Below are 22797 nucleotides of genomic sequence, written 5' to 3' on the forward strand. Positions count from 1 at the left end.
CTTGAATACAGGCTTGTGTTAGAGCAATAAGTTCTGCTGCTTGGGCGGACAAAGTATCTATACAATTTGTCTCAATAACTTCAGTGTCTGTTGTGACTGCATACGCGGCCACTAAATCTCCTGTACTAGTTCTCATGCACGATCCGTCTACATACAACGTCAGGTCTGGATCTAACAACGGAACGTCTGTCAAGTCTTGTCTAGGTTTCGTCTTTATTTCAATGATTTCAACACAATCATGAGCTAGTGGGTCTGTTCCAATTACAGGTAATAGTGTAGCAGGATTCAATGTATTACACCGTCGGATCTCTATGTGTGGTTGAAACAATGTCAATTCATAACCGGTAAGTCTTGCTATGGTCAAGTGTTGTGTTTGTGTTCGGTTCACAAGAACCTCTACTGCATGTGGTACTTGTACTGTCAATGGATGTCCTAATACTATGGCATCGCTTTGTCTGATTGCTAAAGCTGTCGCTGCCACTGATTTCAGACATGCAGGCAAAGCCTGAGCTACGGGATCTAATGTACTGGAAAAATAAGCACATGGCTTGCGTGATCCTGCTTGATCCTGAGTGAGTACTGACAAGGCAGTACCTTCGCGTTCTGTAACAAAGAGTGTAAAATGTTTGCTATAACATGGTGTTGCTAAAACAGGTGCTTGACATAAAGCTTTCTTTAAGCTTTCAAAAGCTTGTGTATGTTCCTGAGTCCAAGGGAGAACAGTCGATGTGGCTGCCTCCTGTGTGGTTAACTGAATGAGTGGTTTTGCTAGAAAAGCGTACTGAGGGATCCACTGCCTACAATATGAAGTGAGGCCTATGAAAGCTCGCACCTCCTTTTGTGTCTGGGGTATTGACATGTTAGCAATTAACTGGATGCGATCTGGTGTAAGCTGCCTTCCCTCCTTGGACAGCGAGTGACCAAGATAAATAACTCGCTGGACACAGAATTGCAGCTTAGAAGGAGACACCTTGTGCCCCTTGTCGGCTAGGAAATGTAAAACTGTCAGAGAAGCTTTTTCACATTCTGGCTCGCTTCTCGCTGTGATCAGCAGATCATCGACATATTGAAGCAGTGCAGTATTGACTGGCATGTGGATACTGTCAAGTTCTCTCTTCAGTGCTTGGCTGTAGATGCTGGGGCTTTCTGTGAATCCTTGGGGAGCGCGTGAGAATTTAAAGCTGCGCCCATTTAAACTGAATCCGAACAAATATTGGCTTTCCGGATCTATTGGGACGCTGAAAAAGGCATTCTTGAGATCGATTACAGTAAAGAATGTTGCTTCGGAATCAATTGCTGTCAACAATGATGATATATCAGGGACCACAGGGAATTGTGGTACAATGCACTTGTTTAGTTCACGCAAATCAATAACCAATCGGTACACTGGTGGGGCAGTAGGATCAGTTCGTTTAAGAATCGGAATTATCGGTGAATTACATACATTGGAGTCTGTTTCTACAACTACTCCCTGGACAATCAGCTCATCAATGATTTTCAGCAAAGCCACTACAGCATCATGCGGTAACTTGTATTGTCGCATTCGTGGTAGTACCACTCCTGCTTTCAGGGTGACTCGATAGGGTGTAATGTTCATGCAGCCAACATCCGTAGGGCCTTGTGCCCATAGATGTACTGGTAAAGTCTGTAGTCGGGGATCCATGTCTCTAGACACATAGTGACCTTTAAAATCACGTAAAAACAACCTTACTCCTTCCGGAGAACAACATATTATGGCTCCTAGTGCTTTCAGAGTTTTAATTCCTAACAGATTTTCTGGGCATGATTTAGTAAGCAATAAATCTGTAGTTCGTGTCAAAGGTCCTATCGTAAGTGGTAGAGGCTGTGATACTTCATTAACAATAGGTTTTCCTGAAAAACCAAGGGAAATATTTTGAGAGCCTGAGAGGGGTGCCCCTGGAACTTCACTACGTTTTATGGTTGTTCGACTTGCCCCTGTATCGAGTAAGAATTTTCTATCTTGACCTAATAATTCACTATGTACATAAGGTCCTTCTTGATCTACAGGAATCTCGATAAGCGGTAAGTCAACTTCCCTCTCTAGGCTTGTTCATGCATAACGCTGATACTCAGGGTATTCATACTGTGCAGTCTGATACATTTGTCGTGTTGTGGTTTGTGTGGCAGTAGCAGGCAACGGCGGTGCAGCTGGCACAAACTGTATGGGTTGCTGTGAGGCTGGCATGGACTGTTGTTGAACTGGCATGGACTGTCCATGCTGCATAGCTCCTTGTTCATTCTGATCTTGTCTAACTAATCGTGGTCTCTCCTTTGCAATACCTGTAGCTATATTACGTTTCAGGACTGGACAATCGTGTACATAATGGCCCAGTTGTTTACAGTAATTGCAGCTTCCTTTTACAGGAACTGCAGAATCACCAGAATGTGTCACACCCTTTTTGTGACCATCTGCTGGTACTGTCTGAGAAACTAGCATTTTCATTTTTGTATCCTTCATGCGTCTATGCTCGTGTTCTTGTTCATCCCTAATTCTATTGTGATGATACTGTAACATTTGTAGCATTTGTGACGGAGTGTTACTTTGCCAGGTACTCTCGAATTTCAATATTCTATTCTTTACTGGAGGCAATGCATTTTCCACTAATTTTGTCACAAATAAATGTGGATATGAGTCACTACTTGCTTTTATACCACTATTTATACCAAAACATTTTTCAAATCGAGCATAATAATCGCTTGTGTCTTCATCTTGCTTTTGTTTGCAGGCTGTGATTGCACCCCAATCTTCCTTTTTTGTAGTTAATAAACGTGGCAGTACCTGTACTAGTAAACCTGGTAACAGTTTAACTTTATCCCCGAGCCCTGAACCTGCAGTTCGGCCCCTTTCTTCCTCTGCTAATGCTGTCCAGTCTATCTTTTGGTCACCCACTTCCCACTCTTTTTCTTTCAGTTTTTCATAAATGCCAGCAGGCAAAAGCACCTTTAATATCGTCATAATATCAGGAAAGGTGTACTCTCCCATCAGTAACATGTCTTTAATTTCTCGGTGGAAACCTGCTGGGTCTTTGTCATGACTAGGTACTACTTTCTTCATTTCCAATAATTCCATTTTTGATATGGGTGTGTAAACAAATACACGGTGAAACTCATTGTCCTCGCCTTTTATTGGGTGCACTTCTCGTAGAGGATTTTGTCTATCCATATAGTACGGCGCTCTTTCTCTGCGGGGCAGCGAGAGAGAATCCGGACTTACAAAAAGGACATACTGCTTACGTGACACTAATATCTCTTTAATTAGCTTGTTACTAGAACCTCTCCATCTGTTTGTGAGTAGTTCCGTTAATATATCAGGTAAAGGACCAGGGTCAGCATGTTGGCTCTTATATAATATGAGGAGTTGCTGAATCATATAGATTCCAGCTAAACGTTGTTCATCTGTACTGAGATTAAAAAACGTGTGTGCTACGGTCTCATCACCGTATTTTTCAGGACTGTCAATCCAGTGAACGGCTGATCTGGCTAACTCTTGCTCATCCATGGAATCGAGGAAGTGGTAACCCCTTCGTTCTCGTAATATTTTATCTGCGGCTTGAAACGAATGTTCAGGAGACTTCAGATTTATTATAGGCGTCGGATACGTTCTGCTATTATTTGGGCATACTGAGTGTATGGGATCAGAAAAACATCTAGTATTTTCACAGGATCTTCCTCTGCCTACATAAGCTATGGTCTCTGACTGTCTTGCGGAATTCCCTGATTCGGACATTTCATCTTGCTCAAACTCGTCTGTTCCCAATCTCTCTTCATGAATACGCTCTATTTCTTTACGGATTTTTCGGCACATGGCTATTATACAATTTTGCTTATCGTGTCTCCCTTCTGATATATTCTGACTCCATTTTGTAAGAATAAGCATTGCATTCGGGTCTACCCCCGGGCGGTCTTGATTTCTGATCACACAGTTTATGAGGAAACGTAACAGTTCCCCCTGTATTTCTACTTTCTGGAATTCCATAGCTCTGTTAATACATCCTGGATCTCGTCCTGTTTGAACAAAATGATATATGTTATCTAGATGCGTAGTCATTCCTGGTAACCTTGCTAAATACTCTGCGGCTCGCCTGATACGTAATGATGCCAGGACCATTTCGTCCTCTTTACCAACCACTGGGTCATATCTACAGTTTACAAGGAGTTCCTTAAGCGTACGTTCACTTACGAATTTAGGTGTACGTGAATGTGCTGACTCTTGAAAAACAAGTTTATTTATTCTGGGTGGTGTAAAGGTAATGCTAGCACCTCCCGTGGCCCCATCTGGGGCGTCGGGTGTGAATGGGTTCGTTGAACGTGACACAGCAACTATGGGTGTCGATACCCCTGTAGAATCGACTGCGGAAACAGATGCGGAAACAGATGTGCTTGCTGACGCTTGCGTCGGGACTTGCTGTTGCACGGGGACAGATACCTGATCCTGACGTTGAACCCCTACACCAGACGGTCTATGTGGTGCGGCGTTAGCATATTCGGGAGCTGCGTCGTCTAGATATGAGGAAAGAAAAACATCTTCTGCGGTTCTGGGATGCCCTTGTGGATGTACCTTAATTGGAAATAATGGGGGTGGCAAGTCTTTTGGCATTTCTGGAGCAGCCTTAGGTAGTCCTTCGGCTAGAAGGGGATACATACCATTCATAAGAGCATTTCTTTGTCTATTTACTTGTTCTGATTTCACTCGGATACCTTCCTCAATTAATAGACTTTCTTGAGCTTTATTTGAACTTTCTTTACTCCTCTCTTCTTGTCTACGTGCTTTTTCTGTTCGTCTATGAGATTCTTTACGCCATAACTCAACAGCGTCTTTCTGTGACTGTCTGACCTTTCTTTTCCATAACTCTTCCTCCACTTTCATGATGCACTCTGCATCCCATGTTCCCGCTACGGGCCACCTTTGACTTTCCGGCAATCCCTTGGTATAGTCTACCCATAGATCAAGAAACAATATGGCATCTAAGCCATGCTTATGGTACATGAAATGCCCTGGAGTGTCCCTAGGAGGAATAGGAACTGCTTCTTCAAGCACCCCTTTTCTGGTAGTAATCTGTCTTAACTTCGAGAAGAGCGGCATATTGACAACTGATCTGATACTTACTCTTGAACTCACTTAATACGAAAAACACAATAATGAACAGTGAACAATGAACACTCATTCATACCACAATATTTGAACACTTTAAACATTAAACATTAAACATTTTAACAACGACCGACAATGATGACAGTCTGCCTAACTAATCACCACGCTGAATTCTTGACAATAACTGCATACTTCGGAATACTTGATATACTGCTAAACAGTACATATACACTGCTAAACAGTGCAGACCGGATTTGTGTACCCAAATCCGTCTTGACCGGCACAACCTATGTGCGCGTCAACACGCCTCCCCGGCGATGGTACTCACCGAGTAGCTCCTTGAAACGGAAGGCCTCAGAGAATGGACGGGACTCAATGACTGCGGACAGCGGACCCTCTGGACATCGGGACTTCGAAAACCTGGTGGGCCTCTGTATACCTCGGATCTTGCTCTCTCAGCTAGGCTCTGGTCGGGATACTTCGCACTTCTCACCGCCTCGTCTGGGTTGATCGCAGCCTCAGTCGCCCCCGCTTGACCGGAGGGAGCTTACAGGAAATCCTGCTGGTACGCGTTTATGGTCCGTCCAGCTGTGGCAGGAGACCGGGCCTGCAACGCACCGCCGGCGCGTGAGATGAGAAAGTGTCCCTATTCGGGCGCCATTATGTGGTAAACAAAAATCTTCTTTACCGGACTGAATTTCATACGGGATCTTGAAATAAAATAAAATAGCTCAGAATAACAAGAGGCAGAATCCGTGGTATAAGAGTTTCTAAATGGGCTTTATTCCATCAAAAAATGGCCGACTCGAGTCGCGGCCTTCAGGTTCCGTCACCACGAGGGTTCAGGAAGTGAAGTACAATAATTTATTGACAGACATGCATTTTTATAATAAGTACATTACAATGAAACGAATGTAGAAGGCGTAACATTTGATAAGAAAAGTGACAAAACAGGTACGTAATCGAAACTAGGCGTAATAAGGAATAAAAGAAACATGATTGGTTAGGATTATCAGACAGGTGGATCTATAAGATAATACTTGGCATAGATGCGCGCGCAGCAGCATGACGTGTGATTGACGTGCAACTAGGGGGTGAAGGGGACTTGACATTTAGCTCTACATGTGGAGACGAGAAGTCTGGGGGGTCAAGTCAACCTAATCCCAAATCATATCTAACATCCTATGTTTAAAGAACTATGTTATCCACAAGGAAGGACTCTCGGACAGAATCTAGTCTATACTGACTGTGTGCGTGCACAAACGCCTAAGTGTCTATATGAGATGTGAGGGGCAGAAAACTTTCCATGGCAGCAGGGCTATGAATCACTTGCAGGAGGACGGAAAGGCCGAGTCCTTTGCTTGTGAGCTAAAGGAAATGTTTACCTAAATCACTAGACAGGAATGCATCGGCTGAAGAGCAAAAATAGATAATTCGAAGGTGAAATACAGCTTCTTGGCAGGCAGGCGAAAACTGGCCGAGGCAGGCACCGTTAGCTGCACAGGGAGTAGGGCAAAGTTCATGGATACAGATGCGAGCTCAAGCTGAAGCTGTCAAAGACAGAGAGCAGGGAAAGGCTTTGAGGACAGAATCGGGCCTACTTGCCTGAACTGTAAAAATGGAGTAACTTAGCCATATAAAGTCGGTGGCCTTTCATACTTAGGAATCGAATATCCAGCCCATCGATGGCGGATCTGACAGAGAACATGTCGACGGTAGACACACATATGTTTGCGTCTTAGAAACTGGAACTAGAGGGAACATACATGTACTTGTAACATGCATATAGAACCGTTGGGGTCCAAGATAGGGGACATAACTGATCAGGAAAATCCACATTTCCACAGTGAGGGCATGGATTATTGACTTAATGAGAGTAATTAGATCAGAGCAAAACAACAGTTGTCCGAGATACCATAGATCCAAGTTTTGAGATCTTTCCTAAATGAAAGTTCAGTATTACAAAGTTTGATCTGGGCTGGCAACTTATTCCATGCTCTGGCACCCAAAAAGGCTAGGATTCTTGCGCCTTTTAGTTTATATCTGTAATTGGGTAGTTTTAGAAGGTTTGCCGAGGAGGATCTAAGTGGCCTGGTGGTAGTATAAGGAGTGACACGTGCCGACAAAAATTTAGGACCAACCTTCATCTTTGCCCTAAACGTGACAAGAAGAATCTTAAAGAGAATTCTTTTGTGGACCGGGAGCCAATGAAGTTTATTCAAGGCGGCAGATGCTGACGATCTTCTGGGAAGTTTAAGTACCAGGCGGGCTGCAGCATGTTGTACCACCTGAAGCTTCTTTAAGACTGATCTATTGGCTCCAGCCAGAAGCCCGTTACAGTAGTCCATACGAGAGAGTATCAGGGCCACTGCTACGGACTTTCTAGCCGACAGAGGGAGAAACTTGAAGAATTTTTTTAGAGTTTTGATTAAGCCGAAGCACGTTCCTGTGACTGCTTTAGTATGAGGAAGAAAGGAAAGGGAGTTATCAAATTGGACTCCTAGGTTCTTGGCTACCTTGACCACCTCAGGGGGTGGGGTAGCCCCATCAGGCCACCACATCGACAGGTGGAAAAAGGTGCCAGTCCCTATGGGGAGAATCTCTGTTTTATCAGTGTTACACTTCAAATGATTAATCGACATCCATTGGAGGACAGCAGTTAGACAAGCTTTAAAATTCATTTCAGCTTGCGTGGAGTCGTTCTCCAAAGAGATAATCATTTGAGTGTCGTCTGCGTATGATAGAACCTCAATCCCGAAGGAACTAATCAGAGTGATGAGAGGAGCCATATAGACATTAAAAAGTAATGGGCTTAGGGAAGATCCCTGAGGGACTCCTGCTGAAATGGATCGTTCAGAAGAGAGGAAAGGACCAAGGGTGATAGCCTGTCTCCGCGAGGTCAGGAAGGATCTAATCCATTTCAGCACCTTACCTAAGATGCCGCTGCATTCGAGACACCTCAAAAGGATGTCATGAGAGATCGTGTCGAATGCAGCTGACAAATCCAGCAAAATCAGTACCCCCTTCCTACCTCTATCTGCAATCATTTTCAGGGCATCAGAAACTTCAATAAGGGCTGATTCCGTGGAGTGTTTGGGTCGGAATCCTGCTTGACAAGGATGAAGAATCTGTTGGTCTTCCAGGAATTTAGTAAGCTCCTTTAAGACAAAAGACTCCGTGATTTTACCCAAGGTTGGAAGAAGTGAGATAGGGCGGAGATTGGAGAGCACAGCAGAATCAATGTGGTTTTTTTTTTTTTTTAGTGGTTTAACCAGTGCCAACTTCCAGTCTGCTGGGACAATGCCCAAGCTAAGGGACGAATTTACAATCTGATTAATCAAGGGGTTTGCTAGCTCTGACAGTTTGTGAAGAACCGATGGAGGACAGGCATCCAGCGGCGACCCAGATTTGCATTTTTTCATGGCCATAAGGGTCATATCTAGCGATACAGGTGTGAATGCCACAATAGAGGCAGAGCTACTCGTCGGAAGCGAGTCAAGGGTACATTTGCCGACTGGAAAAATTTTCTGAATTGTGAGGATTTTTTCCTCAAAAAACAGGGAGATCTGATTGCATAATAACTGAGAGGCGGGCAGCTCTCTTTGCTCCGCCATCGGTGTTGTGAAAGATTTTACAATTTGAAAAATCATCTTCTGATTGTCTTGAGCTGAGTTGATTTTGTTTGTAAAGAATTCCTTTTTTGCCAGTTGAACCTGGGAGAAGTATACTTTCCTACCTTCCCTAAAAAAAAATTTTTGTTTCTCCATATATCCCTTTCTCCACTGCCGCTCCAATCGCCTGCAATGCAATCGTGCTTGAGCCAATGTGGGCGTGAACCAGGGAGTATTTGAGTTTTTTGGTTTTAACGGTTTGCTCCTTATGTCTAAAGGCATGATGGCTTTGCCGATGTTAGTGAGCCAGGACTGAAAAAGGTGAGAGTCAGTGTCTGTATTGCCTGTTAGAGACGGGGCAAGACCTTTGGCCACCGTCATTAGATTGGGATTTTTAACAATCTGCGTCCATGAGGGTCGCTGCTGCGGTTTATTAAAGATTTTTACAATCTGCGTCATTGGAGGCATAGTGATTCTAAGAGGGATAAAAGAATGATCAGACCAAATTAGAAGAACGGGGGTATCTGCAGCAAGGTACGATAGATTCGAGCAGACCCCATCGAAGGTATGACCTGCCAAATGGGTGGGGCCATTCACTATTTGCTGTAGTGAAAACAAGTCTAAAGTTTGAAAGAGATTATTTGTTCCAGATTGCGAGTTATCCTCTAAATGAAGATTAAAATCACCTAAAAGCGTAAAATTAGCATATTTCAGCATGAAGTAACTTAAGGAGTCGTTAAGTGAATTAATGAATTTCGCACTTTGACCAGGGGGCCGATAGATAAGAGCACCAGAGAAACATAGAGTAGCATTCAGAGAAAGACAGAAACCCAAACTTTCTACCTCCAGCAGCGCATCCAATTCAAAGAAAGTACAGACCAATGAGTCACGTAATATAATAGCCAGTCCTCCACCTCTACCCACTGGCCGGTCCTTCCTATGTATAAGATAGCCTGAAGGGATAGCGTCCGCAATATCTGGGCTACTCCAGTCCTTGAGCCAGGTCTCTGTTACAAAAAGGATGTCTAGTTGGGAGTCTAAAATAAGGTCTCTAATGTCTTGGCTATGTTTACCCATAGAACGTGCATTAATAAGGCCTCCAATAAGTAGACCCCCGTTCCTGGCATTGCCAGTCCTAGAGTAGACATTCTGATGAGAGACTCCAGTTGAGAGTACAAATGGAAGGACTGACAGGCATCTACCACAAAAGCAGGCTCCATATATAGAGTCAGGATGTATAAGATGTTGGCAAGGGGAGGTCGAATTTAAACTCTTTAGGAAATCAGCATTGTAAGTTATCCTGAGCGGTAGAGCAGTACGTCCCGTCTTTGTCACGTCCTTAGCGCGGACGGGCTTACCTTTGGCGCGCCGCCGGCGCGCCCGCTGCGCGCGTCCGGCCCAGATTGATTTTAAATAGCTGCCCGGCTCAAGAAACCTCGTCTCCGCCCTTCCTGGAGGAGCGAACGACAGCGGCACTGATAGGCCAAGGCGTGGGAGGGGAATATCCACTTCCCTCCAATCAAACGGCCACAAAGGACGGCGTTGGACTGGGGAAGCGGAAGAAAGCTAGATTTAATCGGGGATTGACGGGAGGTTCGTCAATATCCATGCATCAAAGCATCGAAACATTTAGGACGTTTAAAAACATGTAAAAGGTAACAGTTCTATTGTAAAATAAAGCTATGCAGGTTAAAAGCAGAAAAAGTGCAAATATGCCAGGTGAAAACAGCAAAATAAGTGCAGATAGCAAAAGCAACGATATTTCCCCACAACTATAATTCCCCCCTAATCTCTATAAGCGTAAATCACAATGAGCAATTTTATATTTATGTGAGACGAGGATTTGGCAGCTATGCACAAGTCGGTTTATGAATCCTAGGACATTTATTTCACTCTGAATCTTGATGCATATGAGGTTTTAGTGCTTATTTCTACCTTAAGTAAATTTTATTCAGTGACATTGACCAAGGTTTCAATCTTTCTCTATCAATGTTTTCACGTGCACCGCTCTCCGTTCAGCCCCGTCACTGGACTCTGCTCTGGGGCCCTATAGCTGCTTTCCTCTGGGTTTTTAGTGTTTTGAGTGATATAATGATATTTTGTGATAGCATACATTTCGAGTCCCATATAATTAATTCACAATTTTGCAACGTTTATGTCTCTGAATATATCATCCAGCGCTGTTTTTTTAGGAAATTTCTAGACATGTGAGACTTTGCCATTATTTTGTGAATCCGGCCTATTATGCAAGAGCGATGAGTGATTGGATACTGGGTAACTGTGCCTTATGCAAGGTGAGTTCTCTCTTGAGCAGCACTGTAAGCATTAGCGCTTTTACAGTCACTTGCCTGTGTCTTCACATAAACACTAGCCAGCTGTGATGAATTAAACATGCTGCGGGGGGTAAAATGTCATGTCCGGGGTCGCAGTTGTTTTAGGAGGGAGCCAGAATGTCAACACAGACGCACTAACCTAACAACTCTTCTCTTAAACACGAGACTGCTCCGCTTGACTTACTACTTTTAATGTATATGTTATTGCCATGTTAATGCACTCGTGGCACCATCATTCATTCAGGATTTATAGTATTGTGACCGTAAGAAAAGGATGTTGTTAGTGACTCCATTTACAAGATCAGCCTCTAGATGCACCTCAAAGTCTGGTACCTTATGCTCGAGAGCTGGAGCAGGAGGAGATGTTCCTTGCGTGCTGACCATGCCTTAAAGTCCGACTTGATGTAAGCGATTGGGGTATCAACAGTATGCACCGCTTTGCATTTTGAATGCTGTGTTTCTCGGCGTGTGTTTGCGCCTTGGGTGTGCCAGCGGCCGTCAACCATACGGATGTTTATTGTAAAACCGGATTAGTGTTGCAAGACGTCATGACAAAGGAAGCAAAGTTCCAAAATCTGTGATGCATCTAAGTTCAAAACGAATCTATTTAAAAAATGATCGTTATTCTAAATCCGGTATTAAAAATATCCAATAATTTATCTTTTTCACAATACTTTGCGTTTTTATGGAAATGTAAAAACTATTACCTGAGTCAATAATTCTCACTCATACATTTTAATGGATAGAAGGCTGTGTCACTCCTGGATTGAAACCTTTTTCCTTCGGAATAAACATGTTTCAATAGTGAGTCCTTATCTCAATGAGGGACTCATTTATATGTTGGGGGTATGTATACTCTGTTTCAACTGTGACAGAGTACACATACCACCAACATGAGGGTCCACCCTCCTGATTTAAATGGGGGTGGACATTTGGTTTGGCTCTGGCAGTGATTACTCTGTCACCGCTATAGCCAAACCTCGCCGACAGCCGGACAGAGTAAGGGCCATTGGAGAAATGGCTACATGTCTGCCCGCCAATCAGGATGGCCGCAAATAGTAGCTAATTTTTTACTGCTACTTCTGCCAAAGAACTCTTTAGGGTAGTCCAACAGATCTCCAACCCCGCCCCCCCCCCCCCCCCCGGCAGCTAGAGAACTAGAAGGTTCACAAAAATTCTGGAACCAGCTAACTAACTTCTTTCAATCTATTATTGTTGACATCTATGATGGTTTTGGAGTGCCTAAACTCTCAAAACTGCACTCACAGCAAACCCCGGTTAGAGAGCCGGACCCCGGCAAGACGTCAAAACCTAAGGACCTAGAGTTGAAATTACTCTCGGTATTCCAATCACTTACCCCTAAGATGGTGGAGCAACAGCTCCATAATGCTAAATCCGGGTCACCCCTTGAACCCTATTCGCCATCAACTTTACACATGGTAGCTAGTATTGTGGCTCGAACGCTCTCTAATTTGAAGAATAAAGCTATTCTCTCCTGTTGTTATTCCGGTGATGGAAGAAGGCAGTGATCAGGCCCCTCCTAAAGAAAAACAATTTGGATAGCAAGGATTGTATAAACTATCCACCAATGTAACAGGTGCCATGTCCAGCGAAAATCCTAGAGAAACATCTAAATGGCCATTTGATGGAATTTGCAGAACAGCATGGATGGCTGTAAAACTCTCAATTTGGTTTCAGGAAACATCACAGAACTGAAACTGCATTAATCTCAGCCAACGATTGTACTATGCGATTAGTGGACGAACCGCAAGGCTCGACATTGGTACTTCTTGACCCAGCCGCGGTTTTTGATACCATCTCTCCCTCGATGTTGATTGATCAGGTTCAAAACATAGGTATCACACAACAGGCCCAGGCTCTTCTGTCCTCCTTCCTTAGGGATCGTTCACAGAGGGTACTGTTACAGCAGGTCAATTTGGGGGTCTTCTCCCTGCCATGTGGAGTGCTGCAGGACTCATTATTAAGCCCCACGCTCTTTAAGTGTCTCAACTTGCGGACATTATTCGGGCTTTTGGGATGTGTGTGATATCATATGCTGATGACACACAGATTATTGTGTCGGTCCCCAAGAACTCTGCCGCCATTGCAGATAATTTCTCTCAATACATGCCAGCAGTTGCAGACTGGATGAGACTGAATTTTCTGAAATTAAATGGCGATAAAGCCGAGGTGTTGCTCTTTGAGCTGGAATAACAATTGGTGGCCAGGAACCTTAGGCATTTGTCTTGTCCCAGGTGAGAAAGCCAAAAGTCTTGAAGTAATTCTAGATACTGAACATTCACTTAATGACCAGGCCACTCACACTGTGGCATCCTGCTTCTGGCTCATAAGGATGGTTAGGAATATGGTTCCTTTTATCCCGCTGCCAGTACAAAAGCAGGTCACACTAGCCCTGGTCGTGTCAGGATTGGACTATTGTAACTCCCTCTATCTGGACTCCAATTTTAGCACTCAGCACAAACTGCAAGTAGTACTGAATGTGCTTGCTAGAACAATTCTTGATATTCCCAGATGCAAATCAGCTGCTGTGGGGTTGGTGGGCTTACACTGGCTCCCCATCAGAAAGCGCATTATGTTAAAAGAAATACGTACGGCTCATAAGGCCCTATTTCTCCCCAGTCGGGAGGGGATTAAAGATATGTTTTACTGACATATTCCAGGTAGAAGCCTCCGATTGGCACACCGTAACTTGCTTAGTATGATGAGTACCCAAAAGTAGAAATGGGGAGATAGAGCTTTCTCTATTACTGCAAGCAGACTCTGGAACTCTCTTCCTCAAAGCCTGAGGGCTATCCCAGAGTTGTTGCCTTTCAGAAAACCACTAAAAACCTGGCTCTATACTCTATAGGCTACATTTAATTTTCTCCGGCTGGCTTATTGATAGGGTTTAACTCTGTATGGATGGCCATGGCGCCTTCATGCCCTATGGTAATTGTTGTGCTCTATACAATCTAAATCAATCAATGAATCGGATCACTGTCCGTCACTGTTAGACAAACCCTGGCAATGAGGGATAGTAAAAGCTAAATAGTGCTCCCTCCCACCATGGAAGATGGCTCCCAGGGCGAGGGGAGCATTACTTTTTTATTTTGAAAAAGAAAGACCCATTTCGGAAGTAAAAAAAGAATGCTAGTTTGTGCAAGATTACGTCATGCTGACGCAGCCCTGCACCAAACAGGGATTGCATTGAGAGGAATTGCTGTTAAGATGGTTTGAGCCAATGCTTTTTAAATGACTGCCAGCTTGGTGGTCATTTATTAATTCGCTGGGGCAACAGCCCAACTGACTTTATATAAATGTGGCCCTTAGTTGCCTCAGTGGTGGGAAGACATGAATAGAGAGGTAGCCATATGTAATCATGAATTAATGTTTATTTTTTAAAGTGAACCAACTCTACCAACTAAAGTTGGCTTTGAAAATATAGAAGCACATTCTGAAAATTCTAAAACAGATTGCCAGCACTTTTCACCAATGGAACAAATGGCAAGACAAATATTTTCTTACTTGTGTAAATCCCCAGTCTCTCTAAATAATGATAAACACATTTTAACTTCCCATATACCTCATCCTTTGGTTTTTTTTTTGCATTTTTCTGAAAAGAAATGTATTTATTTGATAAGCTTAAACTAAGGGCGAGCTGGTCACATTTTCAGGAGAAATCTGAAAGTCTTCAGCTGTCTCTAACATGTTGCCTTTTTCTGCTTCATTGTAGGAAGGATTTCTGTGTCCACAAAGATGAACCATGTGACACTGTTGGTAAGTGAGCACAAGACAAAAGTTAATGTTGTTTGACTGTCAGTCACACATACCTACATTTTAGGTTTAAATGTACATAATTAGTGCATGGCACATGTTTATGACTTAAGTTATATCTCTCATTGGAAGCATGTTGATTGTTTAACATCATACTAAGTTAATATGCTGCCCTTAACGGTAAGATATATGATAAACGTTTTCTTTTCTTAAATAGAAATATAGGTTTGTATTTTATGTGTGTCAGTTGTAGAAATTTGGCCTTCCATCATTCAGATATAAACAGCTCAGTGGGAACATCACTCTACATCACAGTGAAACCCTAACATATTTTTTTAGGATCCTCACATGTCACCTGTTATGTTATGTTCAGTGCATTTGTAAAGCGTGCTATCACCCATGAGGGTATCCTGGGGCAGAGCAGGTGTGAGTGCCTAGCTCTGCCTTGGAAAGGTTGGTCAGTAGAAAAACCAAGTCTTCAGCTTCTTGCAGAATTCAAGAAGAGAGGAGGAGGCCTTGAAGTGGAGCTGGACACCGCCCCACGCTTTTGAAGCGATGGAAGAAAATGCTTGTCCTCCTGATCCAGTTCTTTGTATGCGTAGGACGTGTTCGAGCATGGGTCCTGCAGTATGGAGGTGTTTATGTGGTATGAAAAGAGATTGTTCAGGTAGGTGGTTCCTACCTTGTGTAGTGTCTTGAATGTGTGTTTGATAGGAGTTTGAAATGATTGCATTTATGTATTGGGAGCCAGTTGAGCGCCCTGAGGTGTGGTTTGATATAGGTTCTGTCTGGAAGGATCAGGGTAAGCCTGGCTGCCGTGTTCTAGGTGGCTTGTGTTCTTCTGGTGAGTTGCTTGGTGATCCAGACTTTGGGGGTGTTCCAGTAGTACAACTTGCTGGTGACAAGGACATGAGTGACAATTTATCTTGTCCTGCATTGGAACCACTTGAAGATTTTCTTCATCATCATCACTGTGTGAAAGCAGGATACATTGCAAGCTTTGACTTGTGCCATCTTGTCCATTTTAAGATGGAGTTCACATGTCTTATTACATATTTAAAATCAAATTTAAATTTAATTTGTGTTCATTAGGTACTACATGCATAAGCGATAATTCAGCAATAACTAACATAATTAAAGTCTCACTACTTTCTGTACCAAAACCTCTGCATAAAACCATTCAACCTATACCAAATGAAGATTGGGCAATGCTGTCTGCTTTAAAGCAAAAAACAAAAGTCACCAGGTCAATATAGGTCTCAAATGGCGAAGGGACTGGATTGGAGATTAAACCCCAAACTACAATACCTCTTGTAATGTATGAGAAAGCACCTTCCCCGTACACTCCTCCCAGGGAAGATCTCCAGACCACCGTCTAGTGCCCCATTTAAAGGGTGACGACACCTGGGCTCAACAATATATCGCCATCACTCATTTCCATCTGTCAGCAATTTATCAAAACGTTCATTGCCAGTCCACTTGGATAAAAATATACTTCTTCCTTCCTAAGTGAGATCTCAGCCTTGCTGGGTATCCTACCAAAGGCACAATGCTCTTCAGCACTAAGTCATTGTTCATCTCTAGAAAGGCTCCCTTCAAAAACTAATATCTCAGGGATGAAGTGAGGGAAAAACGAGCCTGTACATTACCTTTGTCAATCGTGGCTTGCACCACTCTATTCCTCTTCTCAGCATCCACAAGGGTAGTACAGTACCTCCTATACCCCCCTTGTTTCCCTGTTGTTTTTGGAGCAATCTGTGTTCACCTTTCTTGAACAGACTCAACAGTTCCAACTCCATGTGAAGCAGCTCACTCAGAACCTTGCAGATCTCCTCCATCCAATTTGCAATTCGGATCTATATAGTGACCCCAACACTCTCATCTGGGGTCCCCGCTGTAGGTTACCCAAGCTTTCGATCTATGTCTCAATAAGGTTTTGCACACAACTACCTTGGTTTTGAAGGCTTACAGTTCGTGCACAGCAGCAGGCAAATCCTCCATCTGGCTCTACAAGGACTGTAACTTTTTTCCCATGGAGCCCTGCTCTCTCAAATCCATCAGTCTGTTTGCTAGACCCTACCTCTTGTCCTCCGCTGCCCTCACTGCCCTCTCTGTTAGGTATTTTTTTGCTGTTTCACAGTGCATGTCATTGATGGTTCATAAAATAGTTCTCTTACCCAGATTGAGCTAGGTTTATAACTGAGGCCACACGCATGAGGCATTCCTCCTTTTACCATGCAGTCATCCCTGTGAGTTAAATAAATCCTCCTTGTGCCTTCATTTTTCTGCCTTGCTCACCAGAGAGCAAGGGGATCTAACAACTGTCATACCTGCTAGCGTGTAAGAAATTAGGTTATTAATAGAGGGGGTTAAATACACCACTCAAGTAAAAAACACAATTCTTGATGGGGTGAACCACAAAAGTCACTAAATAAACCTGTGCTTAGACCCTCTAGTAGCTTGGGCAAAAGCAGTCAAAATTATCTGAGAAACAATGTGTAAAGTATTTATGCAGTACTCAAGTACTAATAAAGTAAAAACGTAAAAACACACCACAAGAAAAATAAAATTACACCCGAATGACAAAAATACAAGAAGTAGAACTGGAGTTATACATTTTTGAAGTTTCAGTTCAAATAGCACTAAAAAGTACAAAGCATCCCTAACAGTTATCTGGTTGCACTGAATGTGGTCAGAGTGACAATTATAGGCTGACCGGATGGAACGGTGATCAGATAAAGGGACCAGGTTTGTCCTGGAGAACAGTTTATCCCCTCACAGTCCAAGTCCACACAAGGAGCAACAGCTTGAGCTTTGGTTTGACAGGGGCCACAAGGATATGATTGTCATCACGAGGAGCAGTCGTCGCTGCAGATTCATAGTGGCAGGAGTTGCGGTTGGTCCCTGTTTGAGCAGGTCGCAGTCTGATGTTCCCGTTCGCGGGTGGAGCAGTGACTGTTGCTGATGCAAGGAGCTCGGTTGCAGCCAAGAAGAGCCCCAAACGTCTGGATTTTTATCTGTAGTCTAGTTTTGAGGCTGGAGATTTACACTCTGATGTCATCAAGGGTCCAGAACCTAGGGGCCATCTCTTCGAGATTAGGATTCACTCCAGCAGAGGTCAGCAGCAGGGCTGAGACAGGTCCAGGTGATCAAGTTGGAGCTAGTCAGTCAAGCAGTTGCAGGGAAAGCCTCTGGAAGCTTGTTGTGTCCCTGTAGCTCTAACAGCAGGTCAGCCAACTGACTCTGGATGTTACTTCTGGGGATCCTGGGTTAAAGGTCAGCAGGTCCAGTCTTTCTTCTTCAGTCTGCAGGGCAGTCCTTCTGAATTTTCCACAGGCTTAGGAGTGTTATGAGTTTCTGGTGATGGCACTTATAGATCTAGTAGCAGCCTTTGTGTAGGGGGCAATCCCTGGCCTGCTCCCAAACTGGTTCTGGTTAGTTCCTACCCTAGGTTTGGCTCTAACCTAACTAGGGTGAAAAAGGCAAGGGCAGACCTGGTTTTAGGTTCTGTTGTGTGTGCTGAAGGCAGGATTCTTTGATGTGTAATCACGGCAAAGGGTACAACTTCTCCCCAGGCATCCTGTCAGGAAGACCCACTGCCTCTACACCCAGTCTCCTTTGGCCCCATGTCTGGGAGGAATACACAACACACGACTGGAGAGACATTCACAGTCATGTGACCCTGGACACAGATGTATGATGGTACAACGCGTACCATCACAACGCGGTATGTTACATCGCGGTTTTGACAACGCAAGTCGTTACATCGACTTGCGTTGGAGGGCGCTGGATTTAGGAATAGTGTGAATTACTATTCCAACTCCAGTCTACGTACAGTAGGGAAGGTGTTGGAATAGTAATTCACACTATTCCTTAGTCTAGAGCGCCCTCCAGCCTCCAGTGCAAGTCGGTGTAACGACTTTCGTTGTAAAAACCACGATGTAACCATACCGCGTTGTAATGGTTGCGTGGTAAAGGATGTTTCCCCCTGGACACTGGCATCAAGGCACAGCTGGTTTAGGTAGAAAAATGTCAACTTTCTCAAAGTGGCATTTTCAGAATAATAACTTGAAATCCGACTTTACCATTAATGACAAATTTAGATTACAATTCAAATGAGTGGAAAAAGTATTTCTCCATCTGTTCTCAAGCTGAAGTTATCACTTATTAGGTGCAATAAGGTAACCCAGTGTTAGTCATTGGGAGTTTTTCACTGTCAGGGCAGGTAAAGCTTAAATACTGATGCCCTACCTTTTAAATATCATGCACCTTGCCATACAAGCCTTTAGGGCCTACCTTAGGGGTAATTGATTAGTACTAACAATGAAGGATTATGCCTGCAAAAGGTTTATTTTGCCTGGTACAAATGGCAGTTGACAACTGCACTGCAGGCTGCAGTGGCAGGCTTGAGACATGTTTTACAGTGCTACTTTAGTGGGTGGCACAATGAGTCCTGCAATCCACTAGTAGCATTTAATTTACAGGCCCTGCGCACATGTACCATATACTAGGGAGTACATTAAAAGTACCAATCAGATATAGGCCAGTTTAACCATGTTTACAAGGGAGAGTATGAGCGGTTTACTACTGGTTAGTAGGAATAATCCTAAAAGCCAACAAAAATGTGTTCAGCAATGGAAGAAAAAATTTGGGGTGACCCTGCAGAATAGGCCTGGTCAAAGAGGAATATCGGATTTCACAGCAGTGATGATTTTCAAATTACAATGTCACAGCCAAGATGCCACCCACCAACCTCCAGGGACCTTGAGCTCAATAGGACTCAGGAATCATATGTCCATGGCAGTGATTATGGGATGCACTTCCTCTATTTAGTCCTACCTAGTGCCAGGTACAGCATTAATACTAAAGTAAGCTCTCCCTGTTTGCCTAAGCGGTCAACCCATGTGGCAGTCTTCTAAGTGGTTGCCACCACTGATGTGTTAACTTATTAACACTAGCCTGCCACCGAGCTAGGTGGAACATAGCACATGAGACGTCTCTGCTGACACAGCCACCAGAACAGTTCTTCCATCTAACCCACTGATATACTAATATCTCTGAAATATCCTCATGCTCTGATGGAGAAAGACCCCCAGGGTAGGTACCCATCAACAAGTGATCATGTCCTGTTTTTGAGCTCTCAGTGAATGCCACCACCTTGGCCACTGGCTGGCTCTAACCCCTAAAACCAAATTTATACTTGAAAGGAAAGATCACTCTCAGACCATTTTCCTTCTTGCTAGTGTGATTTATTTTGCAGTTAGCACCTACTGCAGCTAAATGTAGCTTTGAACCTGACCATCTTAAATAGAGCATTAACAGTGGCCCAAAGTAAAGCACTTTTGCAATTCATTTATGAGTTTCACTTGGCTACTCTATAGGCTTAGTAAAGTGTAGAACAAGGGATTTTAACCTTTTGACTTCAGTGGACCCTCACTTAATCATTATTGAAACCCGAGGACCCCCACTGAATCATAATTATAATTAGGGACCACCATTGAGTCTTTACTGGAAGCCAGGGACCTTTGCCTAAGCATTTTCAATGATGTGTCCGCAAAAGAACACACAAAAAATACAGATATAGCATTTATAAAACAAATACACAAATGGTGAAATATTTTATTTAATTCACCCTTAACATTTAACAGAGCAACATTTACATTTTAATGGGCAGGTTGGAGCTTCCCAAATTCAATTGAGGCCACCTATCCTCCATACTATATTCTGTTTGATGCAATTGCATGCTCCCAGAAATCAATCTGGATACTAAATGAATTTTTATTTTTTCAATTTCAAATTGCTTCACATTTACAGAACTTTTAAAATGAACAATTTTATGTGTGGCTTCTTTATTTATATGCAGTATATTAATCTGTTGATATTACTGAATTTTCTAAGGAGTCGCAGACCCCTTGAGCAGGCTTTGTGGACCCCCAGGGATTCCCTGACTACAGATTAAGAACCAATGGTTTAGAAAATTAGATTTCTGTGTATGGATAAAATTATGTTTTTAACTATAAGGTGCTGGAAATGTTTCGAACAAACTGAATTGCATGCTTTATCTGTGATATGAACCTGAAATAGCTCTAACCCAGATTAAAAAATCAAAACAAGCACTGGCAAAGCAAATAGGACTGACGGTTGCTGCCAGTCTTTTCGTTTCCTATTTTTGTCATGGTTTTTGCAAAAGTTTTATTAATCGGAAAGTTTCCGGTCCCCTACTAAATCAAAAAAATGGCATAGTGTTTTTCTGGTCTCAAAAAAGTACACATTACCATGGTATACTCGGCCCTGAAGGGAAATACCTTGTGTGTGGAACTGTTCCTTGTGAAAGGGCAGCATGTTGAAACTCATAGTGATGTCAATCAATGACTGAAGTGGGCTAACATTGCTCCTTGATGCATGCTGGAGTGGGTGGAAGAAAAGGTGAATAACACAAACTAATGGATGACGTCTGGCTGAACAACCCTATAATTAACTATAATATATATACTTTTGATAAATCAGAAGATCCTGGCTAGCAAAGACCTAAAAAAGTCATTGATCTGGCATTGGCTGCTATCTTTGCCTTTGAGAAGGAAGGCAAGAAAGAAAGGACAAAAGGAAGGAAGGAAGAAAGAAAGGTAAAAAGGAAACAAGGCAGACAATAAAGGAAAGAAGGCAGACAAAAAAGAAGGAAAAACGTAAGGGAGGGAGGGAGAAAAAAGGGGAGGAAGAAAGTAGGAAAGCAGGCAAGCAAAAATAAAGGAGGGATGAAGGAAAGAAGGCAAAAAAGGAAGAAAGAAAAAAGGATCAAAGGCAAGAAAGAAAGAAGGAAAAGACATAAAAGAACAAAGGCTAAAGGGCAAAAAAGAAAGAAGAAAATTGAAAAGAAAAGGCAAATACGAAAAGAAAGGAGAAATAAGAAAGCAAACAGAAGGAAATAAATAAAGAAAAAAGGCAAATAAGAAAGAAAGAAGGCAAAAATAAAGAAGAAATTAATGAAAGAAGGTGAAACCGAAAGAAAAAAGGAAAGAAATATGGGAAGAAGAAAGGAAAGGATAAAAAAGGAAAGAAGTGAAAAAAGAAAGAAGAAAAGAAAAATGAAAGAAGGAAAAAAAGAAAGAACCAAAGAAAGAAAGAAAAAAGAGGGAAAACATAAAGTGATAAGAAAAGAAGGTGAGAAAGAAAAAGAAGAAAAAGTTAAGAAGGTTATAAATAAAGATGCTAAAAAGCAAAGGAAAGAAATGGAACAAAGGCACAAAGGAAAGAAATTAAAATTACACCCCACCAATGTTTAAATATGCTGTTACAAGTGTCCTTCAAATTAACCACCATAAAGTTTGGTTTTCTTTCTTAAAGAACCATGAGTGAAATCGAGTTTAGGAACACAATATGGTATGCTGTGAAATAGCAGCAGTTCATTTAAAAAGGAGTTTACAACAGCACTGGAAGGAGATAGGAACTGGTAAAACTGAAATGTGCTCTATGCTCACTCTAAATGCATCCTTCTATCACATCAGGCAGTGCTGGCACTAAAGGGAACTCCTTGTGTGCGGATGTGCACCTTGTAAAAGAGCAAAAAACAGCTATCAAAGTGACTTTAACTAGATGCTTAAGTAGTCTGTACCATTGCCCCATGCTATATGCTGTAATGAGCAGAAGCAAAATGAGAATGACAAAACAGACTAATGGATAAAGAGATGTGGCAGAAAGCCCCTTTAAGTACATTAAGCATATTATTTTATTAAAATCGAAAGGCTTTGGCTAACGTCAGACCTAAAAACGTCTAGGCCCACCATCTAAAAAGGCCCCAGGCAGCTCCTCTATCTCCACACTTAGGGGCCGATTCCGATCCTGGAAAAACCGGGTACGAATCGTCGGACGGAGCGTTTTCTCCGTCCGACTCGTACCCGGGAAAAATACCTTACAAACATGCAAGTACGATTCGTACGGAAACACCATTTCCGTACGAATCGTAAAAAAC

General features: G+C 42.8%; 1 protein-coding gene across 1 annotated transcript in view; it reads left to right on the forward strand.

The window, feature by feature from the left end:
* The window catches only part of ADAMTS19 (ADAM metallopeptidase with thrombospondin type 1 motif 19), a 1193695-nt gene that overhangs the window by 379446 nt on the left and 791452 nt on the right, over nt 1-22797 (forward strand). The window contains exon 7 of the mRNA XM_085632713.1: nt 14795-14834. Coding sequence (XP_085488839.1) covers nt 14795-14834 — 40 coding nt within the window. The remainder of the gene's footprint in view (nt 1-14794; nt 14835-22797) is intronic.

Source organism: Triturus cristatus, chromosome 2_1, assembly GCF_964204655.1.
Source record: "Triturus cristatus chromosome 2_1, aTriCri1.1, whole genome shotgun sequence".
In the NCBI taxonomy this organism is placed as follows: domain Eukaryota; kingdom Metazoa; phylum Chordata; class Amphibia; order Caudata; family Salamandridae; genus Triturus; species Triturus cristatus.